Source organism: Hydractinia symbiolongicarpus, chromosome 12 (assembly GCF_029227915.1).
Source record: "Hydractinia symbiolongicarpus strain clone_291-10 chromosome 12, HSymV2.1, whole genome shotgun sequence".
NCBI lineage: Eukaryota > Metazoa > Cnidaria > Hydrozoa > Anthoathecata > Hydractiniidae > Hydractinia > Hydractinia symbiolongicarpus.
The window spans coordinates 23,253,007-23,268,588 of NC_079886.1; the positions used below are offsets into that span (position 1 = coordinate 23,253,007).

A 15,582-nucleotide genomic window follows, 5' to 3' on the forward strand; every position below is an offset into this window, starting at 1 on the left:
AGCCAGGTGGTCTTATCATCGAGAACCTGTTTCTACGCAAAGCGTAGTTCCGCGGTGCCTGTTTGTGGGAAGGTAGCTATTTACTATTTAACGTTACAAACAAGTTTATTAACATCAAATATATCCTAATCAATATAGCTATGTATAAATAACAAAAGTATAATGAAATTAAAAAAATGAGAATGAAATTAAAATTAAAGAGAAAGAATTCAAATTAGAAGAAAGACGTTTCGCTATCAAATTCAAATAAAAGTAGATTTTTCAATTTACATCGAAATATGTTCTCCGAAGTAGATACAAAAATTGACTTCTTAATTGACTGTTTTTAGTTTTCCTAAATGGTGGATAGTATTGACCTGCAGAACTTGTCGTGTATTTCTTATGAGAAATGTGAAAGGTGTTAGAAAATAATTTAGGTGTATCATTATTTTTTGCTTTGTACATGAAACAAAGCGTTTGAAAGATATTTAGTTGAGATACATTCAAGGCTTTCATGGACTGAAGTAATGGTCTGGAATGAGTCAGCCTATATTTAAAAGTGATTATTCTTGCAGCATGTTTTGTCAAACAAAAATCATTAATATTAAATTTAATTTCAGAAATTCTGTCCACCTCAAACCTTTTTTTATAATGGACACCATACGCACGTTCTCGTACATTCATACATACAAGAATCGTACATTCGCGCGTTGTGGCAAACTTGATACAAATATATCGTTTTTGTTATTTGAGCATGGCAGTCAGACAGGCAAAGTACAGCTAAATTATCGAGGAGAAAACTGTTGAAGCTGTTATAACATGGGAGAAAGTGAACAACAACAAGAAAGTGAAGGATGCAGTGCAGATTTCTTGAATACAAAAAAACATTTGTAAACAATGAAGTGAATATTTTAGAGTATTCAACTTTCTCGAAAAAACATTTTTGATGTCTGGTGTTCGGGCCCCAGCATGACTCTTAATATATTTTTAAAATTTCGGAAATTGAGCCTTGATCATCTCTTCTAAAACGCAGAATTTTGGGAAACAGCATTCTCGTCCCCAGAGCTCTTTGAGAATAAAACCTCGAAAGTTTCGAGTTTATCTCAAAGAGCTCTGGGGTCGAGAATATTTGTTGTGACTGATTTAAACTTTATTTTGTTTATAAAATTTTCCTTCATGTGTATTTGAATGAATTCGTATACTCCCTTTTTCTTTGAGACAAAAAATAGGCGTCTTCTAGCGAGTTTTTTTGACGCCCAGGAACATTTTATCGAGAGTGGTGCGTTAAAAGGGACAGCTGAAACAGAAAGAGCGCTAAATTTCATATTTATGGCAACCTAAATTATTTTTGTTGTCTGCGTGAAAATTACAGGACAGTTCAATGCGCGAAATAAAAGTTTCGAAAATGACTTTTCGCTAAAATTATGGAATTTTTGGATAACCAAAAATAATTTTTATTTTTTCTTCTTGTGTTTTTCTCGGAATTTTTGTTCGTAGTTTATAAAAATAATCATCGATATCTGTGATATGAGCAAGTTCAAATAAAGATTACCTTTTCTCAATGAATTGGTCCCAAAAATAAAATTGCAGAAAAATGCTAGCAGATTCGCAAATATACCTTATTCCATGAAAATAACGGGTCAAGATATTAACGCAAATTAAATTAACGGTCATGAAATTAACGCAGTTCAATAAAATTATTTTTAAAAATGCATTTAATTAACGCGAATTTGAGAATATGCGATTTCACACGAAGCAAAAATTACGGCAACAGTCGAATTCACGGTAATGAAGCGATCTCATCTATTACGGGGCGGTTTGGAAATCGAAATAAAAGTTTTTGTTGCTACGAAAGATAATGTTAAAAATTCAAAAAATTTGAAAAAAAGAGTGCTTTCAGTTAATTTTCCACTTAGATTAGAGTATAAAGATTATAAGAAGGATTATAAGAAGAATTTTAAAACAGATCGCTAAAAAAGAAAACACTGTTGAGCTATCGTCCGATGAGAATGAAATAGTAGAAAATTTGTAAAAATATTGAATTTTTATGTTTTTTAGGTTTTTTATATATTATAAAAAAGTCACTAAATTAACACTATTTTAATTAACATTCATTAAATTAACGCAAATTTTTAAAAAACCGCGTTAAATTCATGACTCGTTAATTTCATGAAATAAGGTAAGCATTTGTAAAAAAAATTAAACGGTTTATATCTCAAATGTCTTTTACGATACTAAATATGTAGCTAGTTAAAATAATTTTGGTAAAATACATTAAATAAATATATATAGATTAAGTAAGCATAGATAAAAATTAGATATACAGATAAAGTTAACCAAGGAGGTTTTTAAACCTCCTTCATTTAACATACCCTAATGCTCAATGAGTTACTATAAATTAGACAATATATTATAACAAAATCATTGGGAGGCATAAATCAAACAGTCTTTTACCATACTATATATGTAGCTAGTTTAAATAACTATTGGTAAAATCATTAAATAAAAATATATAGACAAAATAAATACAGATAAAAATTAGATATACAAATAAATTTAACATACCCTAATGCTCAATGAGTTACAAAACGAGACAATATATTATAACTAGACGGAAATAATTATGTTTTTTTTCTCCAGAAAATGAAAAATACTCCAGATGATAAGATCTAGTGGATACCCTTAAAACAACGATAATATATATTATATAAACGTGATAAAAACTTAGTATATTAAACATAATCTTATGTTAGTTGGTTAAAAATAAATTCATTGTTAAGTATCAAACATTGCTCATATACTGTGCATATATTGTGTTCATTTCGCCAATTAATTCCTGCGGTTTTAAAAAATATTCGTCAAATATCAAACACTCGTCCGAATAATCTTCCTTGTGCTCTCGCATTCCACTTGTAAGATTTGTCTTAAGTATGTCGTGCCTAAAAAGAAACTCGATTACTCTAGACGTTCTGACTGTGGATGGACTCGCTTCTCCCAACATTGCCTTTTTTCTTTCGTATACGTCTTCCAGCAACTGCCTGCTGTTCTTGTGATTTTTCAATTCGTCCTGACACACAGCAAGCACATGTTGCGTGGTCAGCAATATTCGGTGATTATTTTTAAACGATGACGTAATCATTTTGAGATTCTCTTCGAACAGTTTCACAGCCTGTGTGGTGCTTCCTTTTCTCCAGTAACACACAGCTATCAAATGCTTCAATCTTACGAGCTCGTAACTATCACAGACTTCTTCCATGTTCGCTTGTAATATTTCCAATGCTTCAGATGTTTTGTTTAGTTGCAAATGACAAAACCCGATTAAATATTTCGTTCTTAAAATTATAGGATTTGTTTTCTGAAAGCCTTGTTGTACATCTAAGTTTTGGAGAAAAACTGACAAAGCCCGACTGTACTCCTCTCTACATATCAAAAACAAACCGATAGTGTGCCGACATAAGTATTCATCGAGATCAATTTTTTCGAGTAGTTCCTCATCCTGGTTACGATTGCAGTCTTCAAGTTCTTCGCTTCGTTTTCCTTGCAGTTTCATACACAAAGCTACCATATTGCGACTTCTTATACTTCTAGGGCTCAATTCACCAAGTTTCTCTTTCTCCTTTGCGTAATTATCTTGAAACATCTGGGAAGCTTCCATGTATTTACCACAGAATAACAAGCACCACGCAATCATACCACATGTAGCCAGAGTATTCGGACTATCTTTAATCAGCTGTATTTCTTTTTTACGGATTTCCCGAAACATGGCCAATGCTCTTTCGTACAAGCCTTGCTCCAACAAACACCAACAAACTCGAAACTGTGTTATCAACGTTGACGGATTCTTCTCGGTATATACTTTAACTTTCTGTAGATACAAGTTGTAGAACTGTTCATACGCATTAGCAAATTTTCCTTGAAATTGTAAACACATCGCCATGACATGTTTCGTTCTTAGTGTTTTGGGATGGTCGTCTGTGATTAGAGCCTTTTGAATATCATAGTTTTCCGTCAGAATTGCCAAAGCGTCCTCGTATTTGCCTTCGGCGTTGACACATCTCGCCATGTTATGCCGACTTCTTATCGTGGCTGGGTTATGCGCACCATGAATCTCCTTCTGTATCTCATAATTCTCTTTAAATATTTCAAACGCGTCCCACCCTCTACCCTTTCTTAGTAAATATATTGCTACCATATGTTTTGAGAGCAAGGTACTTGGATGGCTTCTTCCCAGTATCGAAGTTTGGAGTTCACAGTTTTCCTTGAAAATATCGTGTGCTTTCAAGTAATGGCCTAAATCTTGTAAACAAACTCCTATCATGTGATTTGTTAGAAGCGGGTTTGTATCTTTTTCAGGTAATATTATTTTCTCGACTCTGTGAATATCTTGAAACAGTTCTAGTGATTTTAAATAATGACCTTGATTTCTCAAACACATAGCCGTCATGTATTTACTTCTCAAAGTGCGCAAATCATTTTTTCCATATTTCCTCTCATCAGATTTACAATTTTCCTCGAACTTTGACAAAGCTATAGCATAGCGTCCTTGATCTAGAACGCACATGGCTATTAAATGTTTCGTTTCCGAATTTTCCTCAGCACTGATTTCATCCAACAGCCCCAAGGCTTTTTCATACTTACCTTGCAAACGAAAACATTTCGCAATGTAACGTTTGGTATTAATCAATTCTGCTTTGTTATTAAACTTCTTCTCATGGGTGAAATATTCTTTTAGAATGTCCATCAAGGTACTGTAAGTTCCTCTGTTAACCAACACATGAAAGACAGAGCTTTTCAATCGCTCAAGTTCAATCATAACCTTCTCCGACTGTGTATTGCCTTTAATCAGGTAAAGTATATGATGAAGCCAGTCTCCATCCGTGTAAATCAATGTATCACCAACAAGTTGTCGCTGAATGGAGTCGTGTGTGTTACCTTGGCCATACAAAGACAGGATGGTATTAAGTAGCTTTTTCACATAAAAACAATTCTGGTCTTCTTTTAGTGATATATTCACAACGTTGCTACCACCCACTAGCAATTCTTCGGCAAAAAATAGAAATTTCTCTCCATTCGTGCAATCTGTCAAGGCAATTTCTTCACTCAATTGCACCACCAATTGTATCAATGAGTGCATTGTGTAAAACACCTTTCCATCCTTCGTCGCCTTCATTTGAACAAACGAATTATCCTCCAATACATCAATAACATCAAACATGTCGAATCCTGCGCTTTCACATAACTTTACTAATATATCTTCTTCCAGTCGCTTCCCATCTATGCGGCTCATGGCATTTAAAAGGAGCATGCTCATCGCAGCTTCGTTATGGTTACTAACAGTCAGTAGAGAGGTGTTGAAAGCAGCTAAAACTGTCTTTGCGTAACCTGTATTCGCAGTGACGGATCTCTCTAATATTTTTCTTGCATTTTGTTTAAAGATTTCCAAAAATTTTTGGCAGGAAATATTGCGACGTTTCATGAAAGAAGCTGTAATCTGCAGAGCAAGCGGGTGATACTCCAAGGTCTCCGCTAGACTTTTTTTAGAGAACATGTCATCAAATTTGGTGTCTTCTAAATTTTCAGTCAGGAATGTAACAGCCTCTTCTTCGGAAAAAATGTCGAGTTCAAACTTTGCAATGCGCCCACCCCAGTCTTTATTCTGAGATGTGATTAAGATTTTGGGCGGAAACTCAAGACTATCATCAGGCAGGAACATTTTAATGTCAGTAAAATGTCTCACGTTGTCGAAGATAAACAGTGCTTTTTGATTGGTAAAGTACTGAAAGATTTTTTTCACTAAAACTTTCATGCTCAACTGCTGTCCTTCTTCATCTGTTAGCTTCTGTTTCAAATACTGCGCAATATCACGGAAGCTTTCCTCGATTGTGTTTCTAGATTCTGCATTCAGCCACAAAAGATTTCCATCGTAATTGGCGCTCTGTTCTTGACAATACGCTTTGCACAATTCAGTTTTACCAACACCAGCAAAAGCGCATACGGCAGCACCCAGGGTAGATTCTTCCATCAGGATAACGTGAAGATCTTGTAATTCCTTATCCCGTCCAAAAAACGTCGTCACCGGGTCAAAAACTTCCCATTTCTTACCGCGGACAGATTTTGGAAGAACAGGAGTATTCTTGATATCCTGCATCAAATTTACATCACCACCTAATGATATTGCAGCGCGTTCAAACATGATCCAGTGTTGTTCAAAATCAGGATCGGAAACTTCTAGATTAAGATGTTGCACGTTGTTTCTTGCATGGTATATGCGAAGAATGCTAGCAGCACGGCTGTTGTCGCCATCATCAGGGCTTCCTACCCATCCGTTTACTGGTATTTCCGTACCCAAACAAAACTTCTTCAGTAAAATAAACAAAAGAGAAACGTCAAACTTTGAGGAGTCCACGAGGTGATTTGACGGGTATAAAAGTTTCCACTGCAAGGTGTTTATTTTCTTCTGTCTTCTCAACTCGCTTAGATGGCCTTTTTTTTTCTTTAACTGATTGAACAATGTGCTTGGTGAATTACTAAACGTTTTGTGGAATTCATTTCGAAGCAATAGTGTAGACAATTCTAACATGCGTTTTAACTTTAAATGATTTTCAGTCTTTTTAGGATCATATTCCGCTGTTTGCTCTACACTCGCCATTTATAATTCGAGAACATTGCCTGCGTATAAAAAACAAGAAAGAATATTAAAGCCGCAAAAATACCACCACCAATAATATTAAAAACAAATGTTGCTCCTTTTAAAAGCCAATCCGATGCACTAATCTTAGAGAATTTCGATGCGCTGACTATGTGAATGTCTAATGTTCAGAGTAATGGGGCGCATTGGTGCACTAGGAGAAGTTGCAATCATTAATTTGCTAAAATGAACCAATACAGACCTGTCCAATTTGTGATCTTGATTAGAGTGAGATGTACAAGCATAAATTCATAAGCATAATGTTCCTGGCAATAAGCGGGAGACGAAAAATTTTATGTGTAGATTCTCTAAATAAACAATGTTAAAATGAATTCCAGTGTCCTAAATCAACATTACAAGAAAATTGTATTTTTGTTGAACTATTTAATAACAGTAAAATGTATGTCGTCTTCGATTTTCAAACACTTAAAACATAAGCATCTTTTTCTTTTTTTGAACAAGTTAATTGGAAAACATGCTAATAAATCACCACACATTTCTCCCACATTAAATAGGCCATTTTTTTACTTAAGATCTAGGGAGCGTTGTTACGACTATCGCATAGTGCATGAAAATACGGTTTTAACGAGGTTCACACAACTTCCAACGATCACTCGTTCAAAAGTTATGAACAAATAAGTTGAACTAATTGGAGTCAATTTTGGTCGCAAGAATGCTAAATTCTTGGTAAAGCGTGCAAAATAATTTGGCACAAAAACAGAGGATAAAATTAGTCAGAAAAACGCTATTTGGAGTTCACTTTCAAACACGTGTGACCTTTATTTTAAGTGAGAGATAACTAATTGTTAAAATTAACTGTGCATCATGCGCCATTTTTAATGACCAAATATGGAAAAAAAACAGTTACAGATTGAGAAAAACCAGTAAAACACTATATAAATTAAAGTTGAAAAAAGCAATACTTCTATTTTATCACATGACCTACATTCACCAACCAAAAATTGTGAAAATATTTAAAAACAGAAATATAGAATATATAAGTATATATATCGTATGGCATCATCCTTAAACAACTGATAGAACAGTTCACAACTTTTTGTGTGTTGCACTTAAACTATCTATAAACAAGCCATACAAAATGACATTTGGCAACTAGCCACAAGTATTGAAGAACGCCTCTAAAAGTAAAAAACACAAAAACGTGAAACATTTTTATGTTTGTAATATACCAGTAATTTAAACAAGAAAATTGAATTTAAGTTCCAAGGCCTTACTGAAAAATAGGGCATCATAAAAAAGTGAATACAAATCTAAACATAAATCTAAAAGTGTAGAAATTTACACATTTCTTTAATTAGCTACTCCTGCACATACTAACTAAAGGAGTAAACTAATGCTAACCTATAACAATATGACGTCTCCTTTTTCAAAATCTAGCAATAACGGAAAAGACCACACTTTCTCTTCTTCATTATCAAAACTAAAATTATACAACGTTTTCGGTTTTCTTGTTATGTTTGTCAATGGATAAAACCTTTCCCCTGCACCAAACACTTCTTCTTCATCTTCTTTCTTAACTCTATCTTGAATACTCCAATTAACTTCTCAGGCACCTCTGCAAACATGTAAATTTTTCCGATTTTTGCTGTGCTGTCAACTTTCTAATTCTTGCATCCTTGATTCTTGACATCATTTCTTTCTTTTGTTTCTCAACTAGTTTACCATTTTAATCTTTAGATTTCGTGTTTGTAGATTTTAATTGATGTCCAGCAGGCAAAGAACTTATTTTCATAATCAACTTTAAGTTTTCAAAGAGTTTGCCCCATTCTAAATTCTGTTTACGGCCACCAACCACTTTCGTTTTTTTGTACAGTTTCATATTACACTTAACTGACATGACATGTCTGTAAAATTCCAATTGCGCCAAAATTGTCTCACATCTAGCAGTCTCCGGAACATTGGAAATTGATGATTCAGCTTGCTCAATGGTAATCCAGGCTTGCAAACACAAGGAAACAAAATTATTCACAGGGTCATCAGTACCCCAAACATAAAAAGCTTTACAAGCTGTCTGTATTAATCTCACTACAGCGGCTTCTTTTGTATTACATGCAAATACCGTTTCATATGTGTCACACATAATTAACTTTCTCAAAGGAATTCAATACTTTGTCTGTTTCTGACGCAAAATTTGCAAGAAGGTGCAGCTTACAAAAGAAATTATCCATATCAGCAATGTCATTTCTTTGTTTTATAGGCAACATTTCCCAATTTTCAAATAACTTTGGTAGCAACTCCTCTCTTACTTTTTTCAATTGAGCACTAAACATTGGATTTATTGGACCAAGGTCAGACATTGTGCTTTTTATTGTTGATATTAATTTAGCAAAATTAAAATCTTTATTTTTCTCATCCAACACATCACAGATATCATCTATTGTTTCTGTAAAGATTTTTAGCACACTAGTTGCATCTCCACTAGCTACCTTAGAAAATCCCAAAGATAAAGTTTTGCCTTCACTAGTTATCTGAAAATATTTACTAGTACCATCACCATGAAGACAATTACCCATTGTTTTTCCATCATTTTCAAGCATTGCTTCTGCTACTTGAAACTGAGATAAAATTAAGGCTTCTTGCATTATACGAGATTTTACCCCAGTTGACGGCAAACGACCAAAATTTTTTTTGGCAAGTGTTCCATAACCACCTTAAAGACGTCATTTATTTTTTTCATACTAACGTTCAATGACAACAACTCCATAACTACCTCAAGTATTTCAGCGCCATATCTCCTCCTTCAAAAGTTACTATTTCTTCATAACCTAAAAGTGCCACTAACATATCAAGTTCCTTATTTTCCTTTCCTAAACTTTAAGCACTGACTACCAACTGTTCATAATCTTTTTTAATAAAGCTTATGTCATCACATTTGGCTTGTTCTGCTTTCTTTTTAAGGTTACTAACAACTTAGTTTTTTCACCATCAATGTCATTAATTTTAATCTGACAAGCATACAACCTCTCATTGAGTGATTGTATTTCATCACACAAGGTGAACAAATCAGACTGATTTTGTAAATTTTGTTTCTACTGTTTAGTTATTTCATTCTGTTTGAGAGCAATTTGATGATCCCTGTACTTAACTTTTTTTGCAAAGTTTCTCACTTTTTCATCACTTTTCGATCTTAACAATTTCAATTTACCTTCAACATCATCTAATTGTAATTTTTTCAAGTCAAACATTCTTCTTAACACATCAATATCTTTTTTTAAGTGTTTGTTTGTTTTCATAAATTTGCTCAATCCCATACTTACATTCTTCACTTCTTCTAAATATTATAAATATTCAAACTTAAGATAATCATAACTTTCCTTTCTTCTTTTTAATGACGCATTTTCTAGTTTAGTTTTCCTCAAATCTATTTTTAGCAATTTTTCTCTATTGATTATTGATTTAGCTATTGATCTCTCATGAGCAGACCCTTGCACTGGCAAGATAAACTTCATTTTTTTTAAAAGGTTCAAGTTTCTTTGATTTATTTCCAATCAATTCTTGCATCTTCTGGCAAGTTCTATTGACCTTTGTATACAAATTTAGCTGTGAACACATCATCACACAGTCAAATGTAGCCATGAAACTAGCGCACATGGAAGGCATACGTTTATCTTGCAGTTGAGAATACCAATTATAAATGTCTTTATTCTCCATTTTTAATGTGGTAAACTAACTCAACTGATTCAAATCTAAAATAAAGTTTACATACTTTATTATCCAGTCTCAAATTATATACTATACAAATTATATACTAAAAACTTGACTTAAAATACTGTACTGTACTCTAGTTATGATAGAGAGCTAGCTATACGTAATAATATATAGATTGATTAGACTAATCTAACTACTAGATAAAATTAGGTGTTATAATTAGCTATAAAAGTGTTGAACTATTGCAGCTAGCTATTGTGCTAGCTAACTAGCAAACAAAATTATGAAATACTCTAGCTAGCTTTAACTAGTAGTAGGATAATATTTAAAGAATCTAGAATTAAGTGATAGAAGTTAAAACCTTTGGTTTTACTTACCAAACTATGGCATGCAAAACTTAGTTTATGTACATCTACTTGACTTTTGTCTTGCTCACCTTCTATCATACATCAAAAGAAAGCCGAGGTACCCGTCTTTAATTCTGTCCAGAATTTCCATATAATTAAACGCGTTTAGGTGCCCGGAAATTACAAAATAAAATAGGCAACTCTGTAAAACTGTTAAAAAATCCCGGACATGGTCCAAACATTGTTTACACATGTTCCCGCAAACACAGTATTTAGTAATGTGACTGAGGACTGAGCCTACATTAAAGGAAACCTTTCGATGGGAGAAAGTTAGTTGGGTAGAATTTTCAAACAAAAAAATATATATAGTTAATAGATAAATCCCAGCGTAAAGTTATTTGTTTACTTTTCAGCTGCACGCTCTTTGGCTCTGGGATTTGCGTAGCAGGAAAAAAGATGGTAGGATTTGAAACAGAGGTTTTTTCTGTCAGCTTTTTCTCACGGAAACATCGTTTGAGGTTTAAACTATTATCGAGTGTAGATTGATGCCTTCTGTTTTATTTGAATTCATTTAAAGTCCTAACAAATGCCTTTATGTGATGAAATAGACTGAAAATAAGTTAGCCTAGCACCCCATCTTTTTTTCTGCACCGCAGATATCTGCCTGGAAGGAGCTCATCGCTAGAAATACAATCAACAGAATTCATCTATATAATGTCATACAATTCAGTTATACTTCTAGATTTCCTTTTTAGTGACTGAGTCAATATAACTGAAATTTGCATTTCAGTAATAATCTGGGCGAGGTCAGGAAATTGCCAGAGCTCACCCTCCTCATTCTTGCAGTCAGAATGTTCTCCTTCGCTGCTCTCCAATGGGGTACAAAGTGGACTTTTCACAGTCAAACCTTCACAGTAGCAACCTTAATTAAACAGAATTTACAACCAAAACAGTGTTAAAATGTCGCAAAATGGCAAAAATCAGGCAGTATCTAAAACATTTTAAAGATTTGACTAAAAAAAAAGAATATACCTCTTCACAATGTCATTTGGTCATGCGTAAACTCACGTTGCTATAGTATCCAAATTAAATATGGCTACCTATGGTAGGTAAACAAATCTAGCCACAGTCTAAAGTACTGAATAAGTTAGTAGATTTGATGCGATTTTACTTGTAAATACCATGTCAATTAATCGCTTTTCATTACGCTCCTGTTTTACCATTTATGTCAAAGTTTGTTTTTATTATACACCTTAATGCGCAATGTTGGCGATGCTTATTATCTGCTTGAGAATTAATTGGTTTTCAGCATTTAATTTACCGATTCTCTGTATTGGCTCGTATTGCAGGCAATAACTAGTTCTCAGTGCATGTTCTACAAAATAAAATTACCTAGGAAGTAAGTACTAGGTTTATTGAATCTACCAATCAGATGTTTTCTACTCGAAAAAAGCGGGCGCAAAAGTGAAAGCAAAACACTCTGCATGGTAACATTTGCTGAGCACGTGTTTTTTAAAAAATATGAATGAAGATATTAGCTCTGATCATTTCCGTTTGTGGTCTGTAAACTCCTTAAAAAATAATTACAAATATTTTGTTCTTTCAAAAGCTACTGACTGCTACCACCCTTTGAAACCAAAAGTTTACCTACCAAACTTATTTGATCACATGATATATTGAGCGATGATTGATATTTACAGAACAGAATAGCGTGGAATATCGACACTGTGAAGAGGTGTATTCCTTGAAAAATCCAGTTTTGTAGTTATGAAGGTTTCACCACAAAAACATTATGATTACAGCATTTGTACAGCATTTCATAATGGCTGCTTAACCTGAATTGGCCCGTGATTGGTTCAACCAGTGTTATGACGCGAATCCGACCGCAAGAATAGCTATATAGCTATATATATAAGCTCTTTCGACAAGTGTTCTCTTTATTTTGAAGCAAAAAAAGGTGTTTTCTTGAGTTTGATATATTCTCAACCTTCAGAGCTTGACTTGATTTCGCTCAGGAGGTAACTTTTCCCTCTCCTAAGAAAAAAACCTAAAAAAACTCTGATAATGACACCAACACAATTGAAACAGAAAGAGTTGGCAGGAAAAATTGAATACATTCAGAAACATTTTTCGCATATCCTTGGTCCTTTAAAACAAGTTGATTATAAATAAAACGCTTATAAAGTATTTCAGAATTACACAATTACACACACAGTATTTTGGAAGCGAATCACAGCCACTACATAAGCGCCATCTTCATTTTATTGTGTCCTTTTTAAAAACAGAACCTTTAAATAATCAAGTTTTAGGGTGTTAAATCTCCACAAACAAACTTTTGAAGGAGTAATTAAATTACATCAATACAAAAATAAATTTTAAAAAACTTAATAAATAAAATTTAAATACTTCTTACAGTGTTTTTTTGTTCTTTACCTTCGCGTTCTAAAAAGTGAAAAATACGTTTGTTGGCTAAATCCCCCCGGTTACAAATTTGCTTTCGCTTTCTTTTCTGAAAAGAGATTTTCCTAGAGGGTTTCTTTACCCCTGGAGTAATAGATATAGATAGATGTGCATATTTTCCATGGCTAGCCTCACAAATATCGAGGGATATACCCTGTCTATTATTTCCAGGAGGGGCCATGGCTTAGATGGAGAGTCCTAGAGTATTTAATGCTCATTTTGAGCTACGCAAACCCAATTAGTAGGGCCCACGCTCTACTAGACAACTCCCGGCAACATCCAACAGCCCACACAGTGTGCCATCTCCCCAATTTCCCTCACATGGCTTGGGTTAACCCGGGGCTATGGTAACATTTACTCGCCCATGTTGAATCGCCGTCAAGAGGAATCGAACCCCGGTCTCCCGCACAGAGTACGAAAGCTATAACCACTAATCTACGGCGCCACCAAGTAATTAAGCAAAGCATAAAATCTGAAAAATATCGGCAGATTTTGATAGCAGTAAACGGTTTGAAAACATTTTTCTTACTATTTATATTGCGCTAAAAACTTCTTTTTTCTAAAAACCTCTTTTTTCTTAGTAGTGCGAATCGCCGTTTTGCGGCATTTAAACAAAAATTAATTAGTGTGATTTTTAACCCGGCTGAAAAGTCCTGCGGTAATCTTTACACTTTTTTTATACTCTATTAAACCCTTTCAACCTTTTCATGCACACTTATCCACATCTACGAATCCCACATTCAAAAACGCTCCTATCTGAGACTACTTGTGTATAGTTGTTCACATGGTGTATATATATTGATGTTCACAACGGTCCTTTAATACCAGTCCTCGTCATTTTTCGTTACCTGGTCACAAACCCTAAGTTTTGTACTGCGAGATAAGGGGCTACACTTAAGCGAACCATCTACATATTGCTTACATACTCTGCACAGACTGAACTTTTCAAGCACCCTTATCCTTATCTTTCGCCACTAGTTTTACACATTCCTTTTTTATCGATGTTGTTCAAGATACCCTTCACTATCCGACGAATCTGTTTCTTTACCAACTGTTAAAAACTGAGGACACGTGTGTTCAACATAATCTATTCTCAAAAATAATAATATTTACAGTTCTTCTTTCGTACTTGTTTTCGACATGTTCTCCATCGTATAGCGTGTACTCCATTAAAGTGTGTATTCGCTATAACATCTTCCCCTGAAACAGCAAAACAAAAGAGAAGCAACTTGTCCTATACATAACATAAATTTCTAACATAACTACGTGTCTGTCTAAACGTCTGTCGAATTGCTATCTACAGATGTCTTGAAAGTTCATTGGTTAGTGTGTTTTCCATTCTTGTATTGGTCTTCTATATCGTTTTGGATATGTCTTTCTCGACTGCGGTTCTTTCGACGTTCGCTGTGACGCAGAGTTGTTTGTCATGGTTGTTTTAGAAGTAGATTTGGGGCCGCTATTCTCAAGTTCAGGTCTGTGAACGGTAACATGGTGTTCCTCATCATCCTCATCCTCAGTGTCTATTTTTATTGGCACATGTTTGGCAGTATCTGGAATTGGTTTGAAATGAGATATGTTGCGGGTGATCTGGTGTTCTGTTTCCTTATTCATCGCAGTGATCATCGTTCCTTTGATATCAGTAACGTGGTATGGATTCGGATTGAAAGGAGGTGTCACTTTGTTTATCTTTTTCTGTTTCACCAGAACGCGGTCACCGATGTTTAGTTCTTGTTCTTGTGTGTATCTGTTGTTATCGGCATATTCTTTTGCTTTTTGTTTACTGTCTTGGTCATTTTTGTTTAACTGTAGTTCGATGGAGTCGTCAACATTGCTGAAAAAGTCGGGAATAGCACATCGTATTTTGCGATTATACATAAGGTCGGCTGGAGGAATATTTGTTGTAGAATGAGGTGTTATACGGTACGCCATCAAGAAGTTCTGCACTTCTTCGACGTACGACTTGTTTTCAATGTGTGCTGTACAGATTATTTTCGTCAATGGTAACATGAATCTCTCGACCTCGCCATTCGCTTGTGGCCATAGGGGCGTAACCCTCCTATGATATATTCTCCTCTTTTCCATATATCTTTTCACTTCACTGGAACGAAACGGCGGTCCGTTATCAGAAACAAGTGTTTCCGGATTTCCAAAGTGTGCAAAGGTATCGTTACAAATGTTGGTGAAGTTCTTCGCTGTGGTATTGTTTGTGAATGCCACGACAGGATATCTACTCCGCTGATCTATCATTACTAAGGCATACTTATTGTCAGGGAGCGGTCCCAAGTAATCTGCGTTGACTGTTTGCCATATACGAGCCGGTAATTCTGTTGGCTGGATGGGTGGTAGCGTAGATTTCTTGCTGACAGATTGACATGGAATGCAGTTGTTTACTTCATCGGTTACTAGTTTGTCCATGCCGGTGAACCAAACTTTACTTCG

The 15,582-nt window shown here is 34.6% G+C and overlaps 1 protein-coding gene across 1 annotated transcript; it reads right to left on the reverse strand.

Moving 5' to 3' along the window:
* Positions 1 to 2,623: 2,623 nt before the first annotated feature.
* On the reverse strand, positions 2,624 to 7,424 carry LOC130621701 (uncharacterized). The gene is made up of 2 exons (XM_057437033.1): positions 6,870 to 7,424; positions 2,624 to 6,648 (listed from the first exon to the last, which is right to left on the reverse strand). Exon 2 carries the CDS (start codon positions 6,626 to 6,628, stop codon positions 2,762 to 2,764), a length of 3,867 nt encoding a protein of 1,288 aa, XP_057293016.1. The 5' UTR covers positions 6,629 to 6,648; positions 6,870 to 7,424; the 3' UTR covers positions 2,624 to 2,761.
* Between the last annotated feature and the right edge of the window lie 8,158 nt (positions 7,425 to 15,582).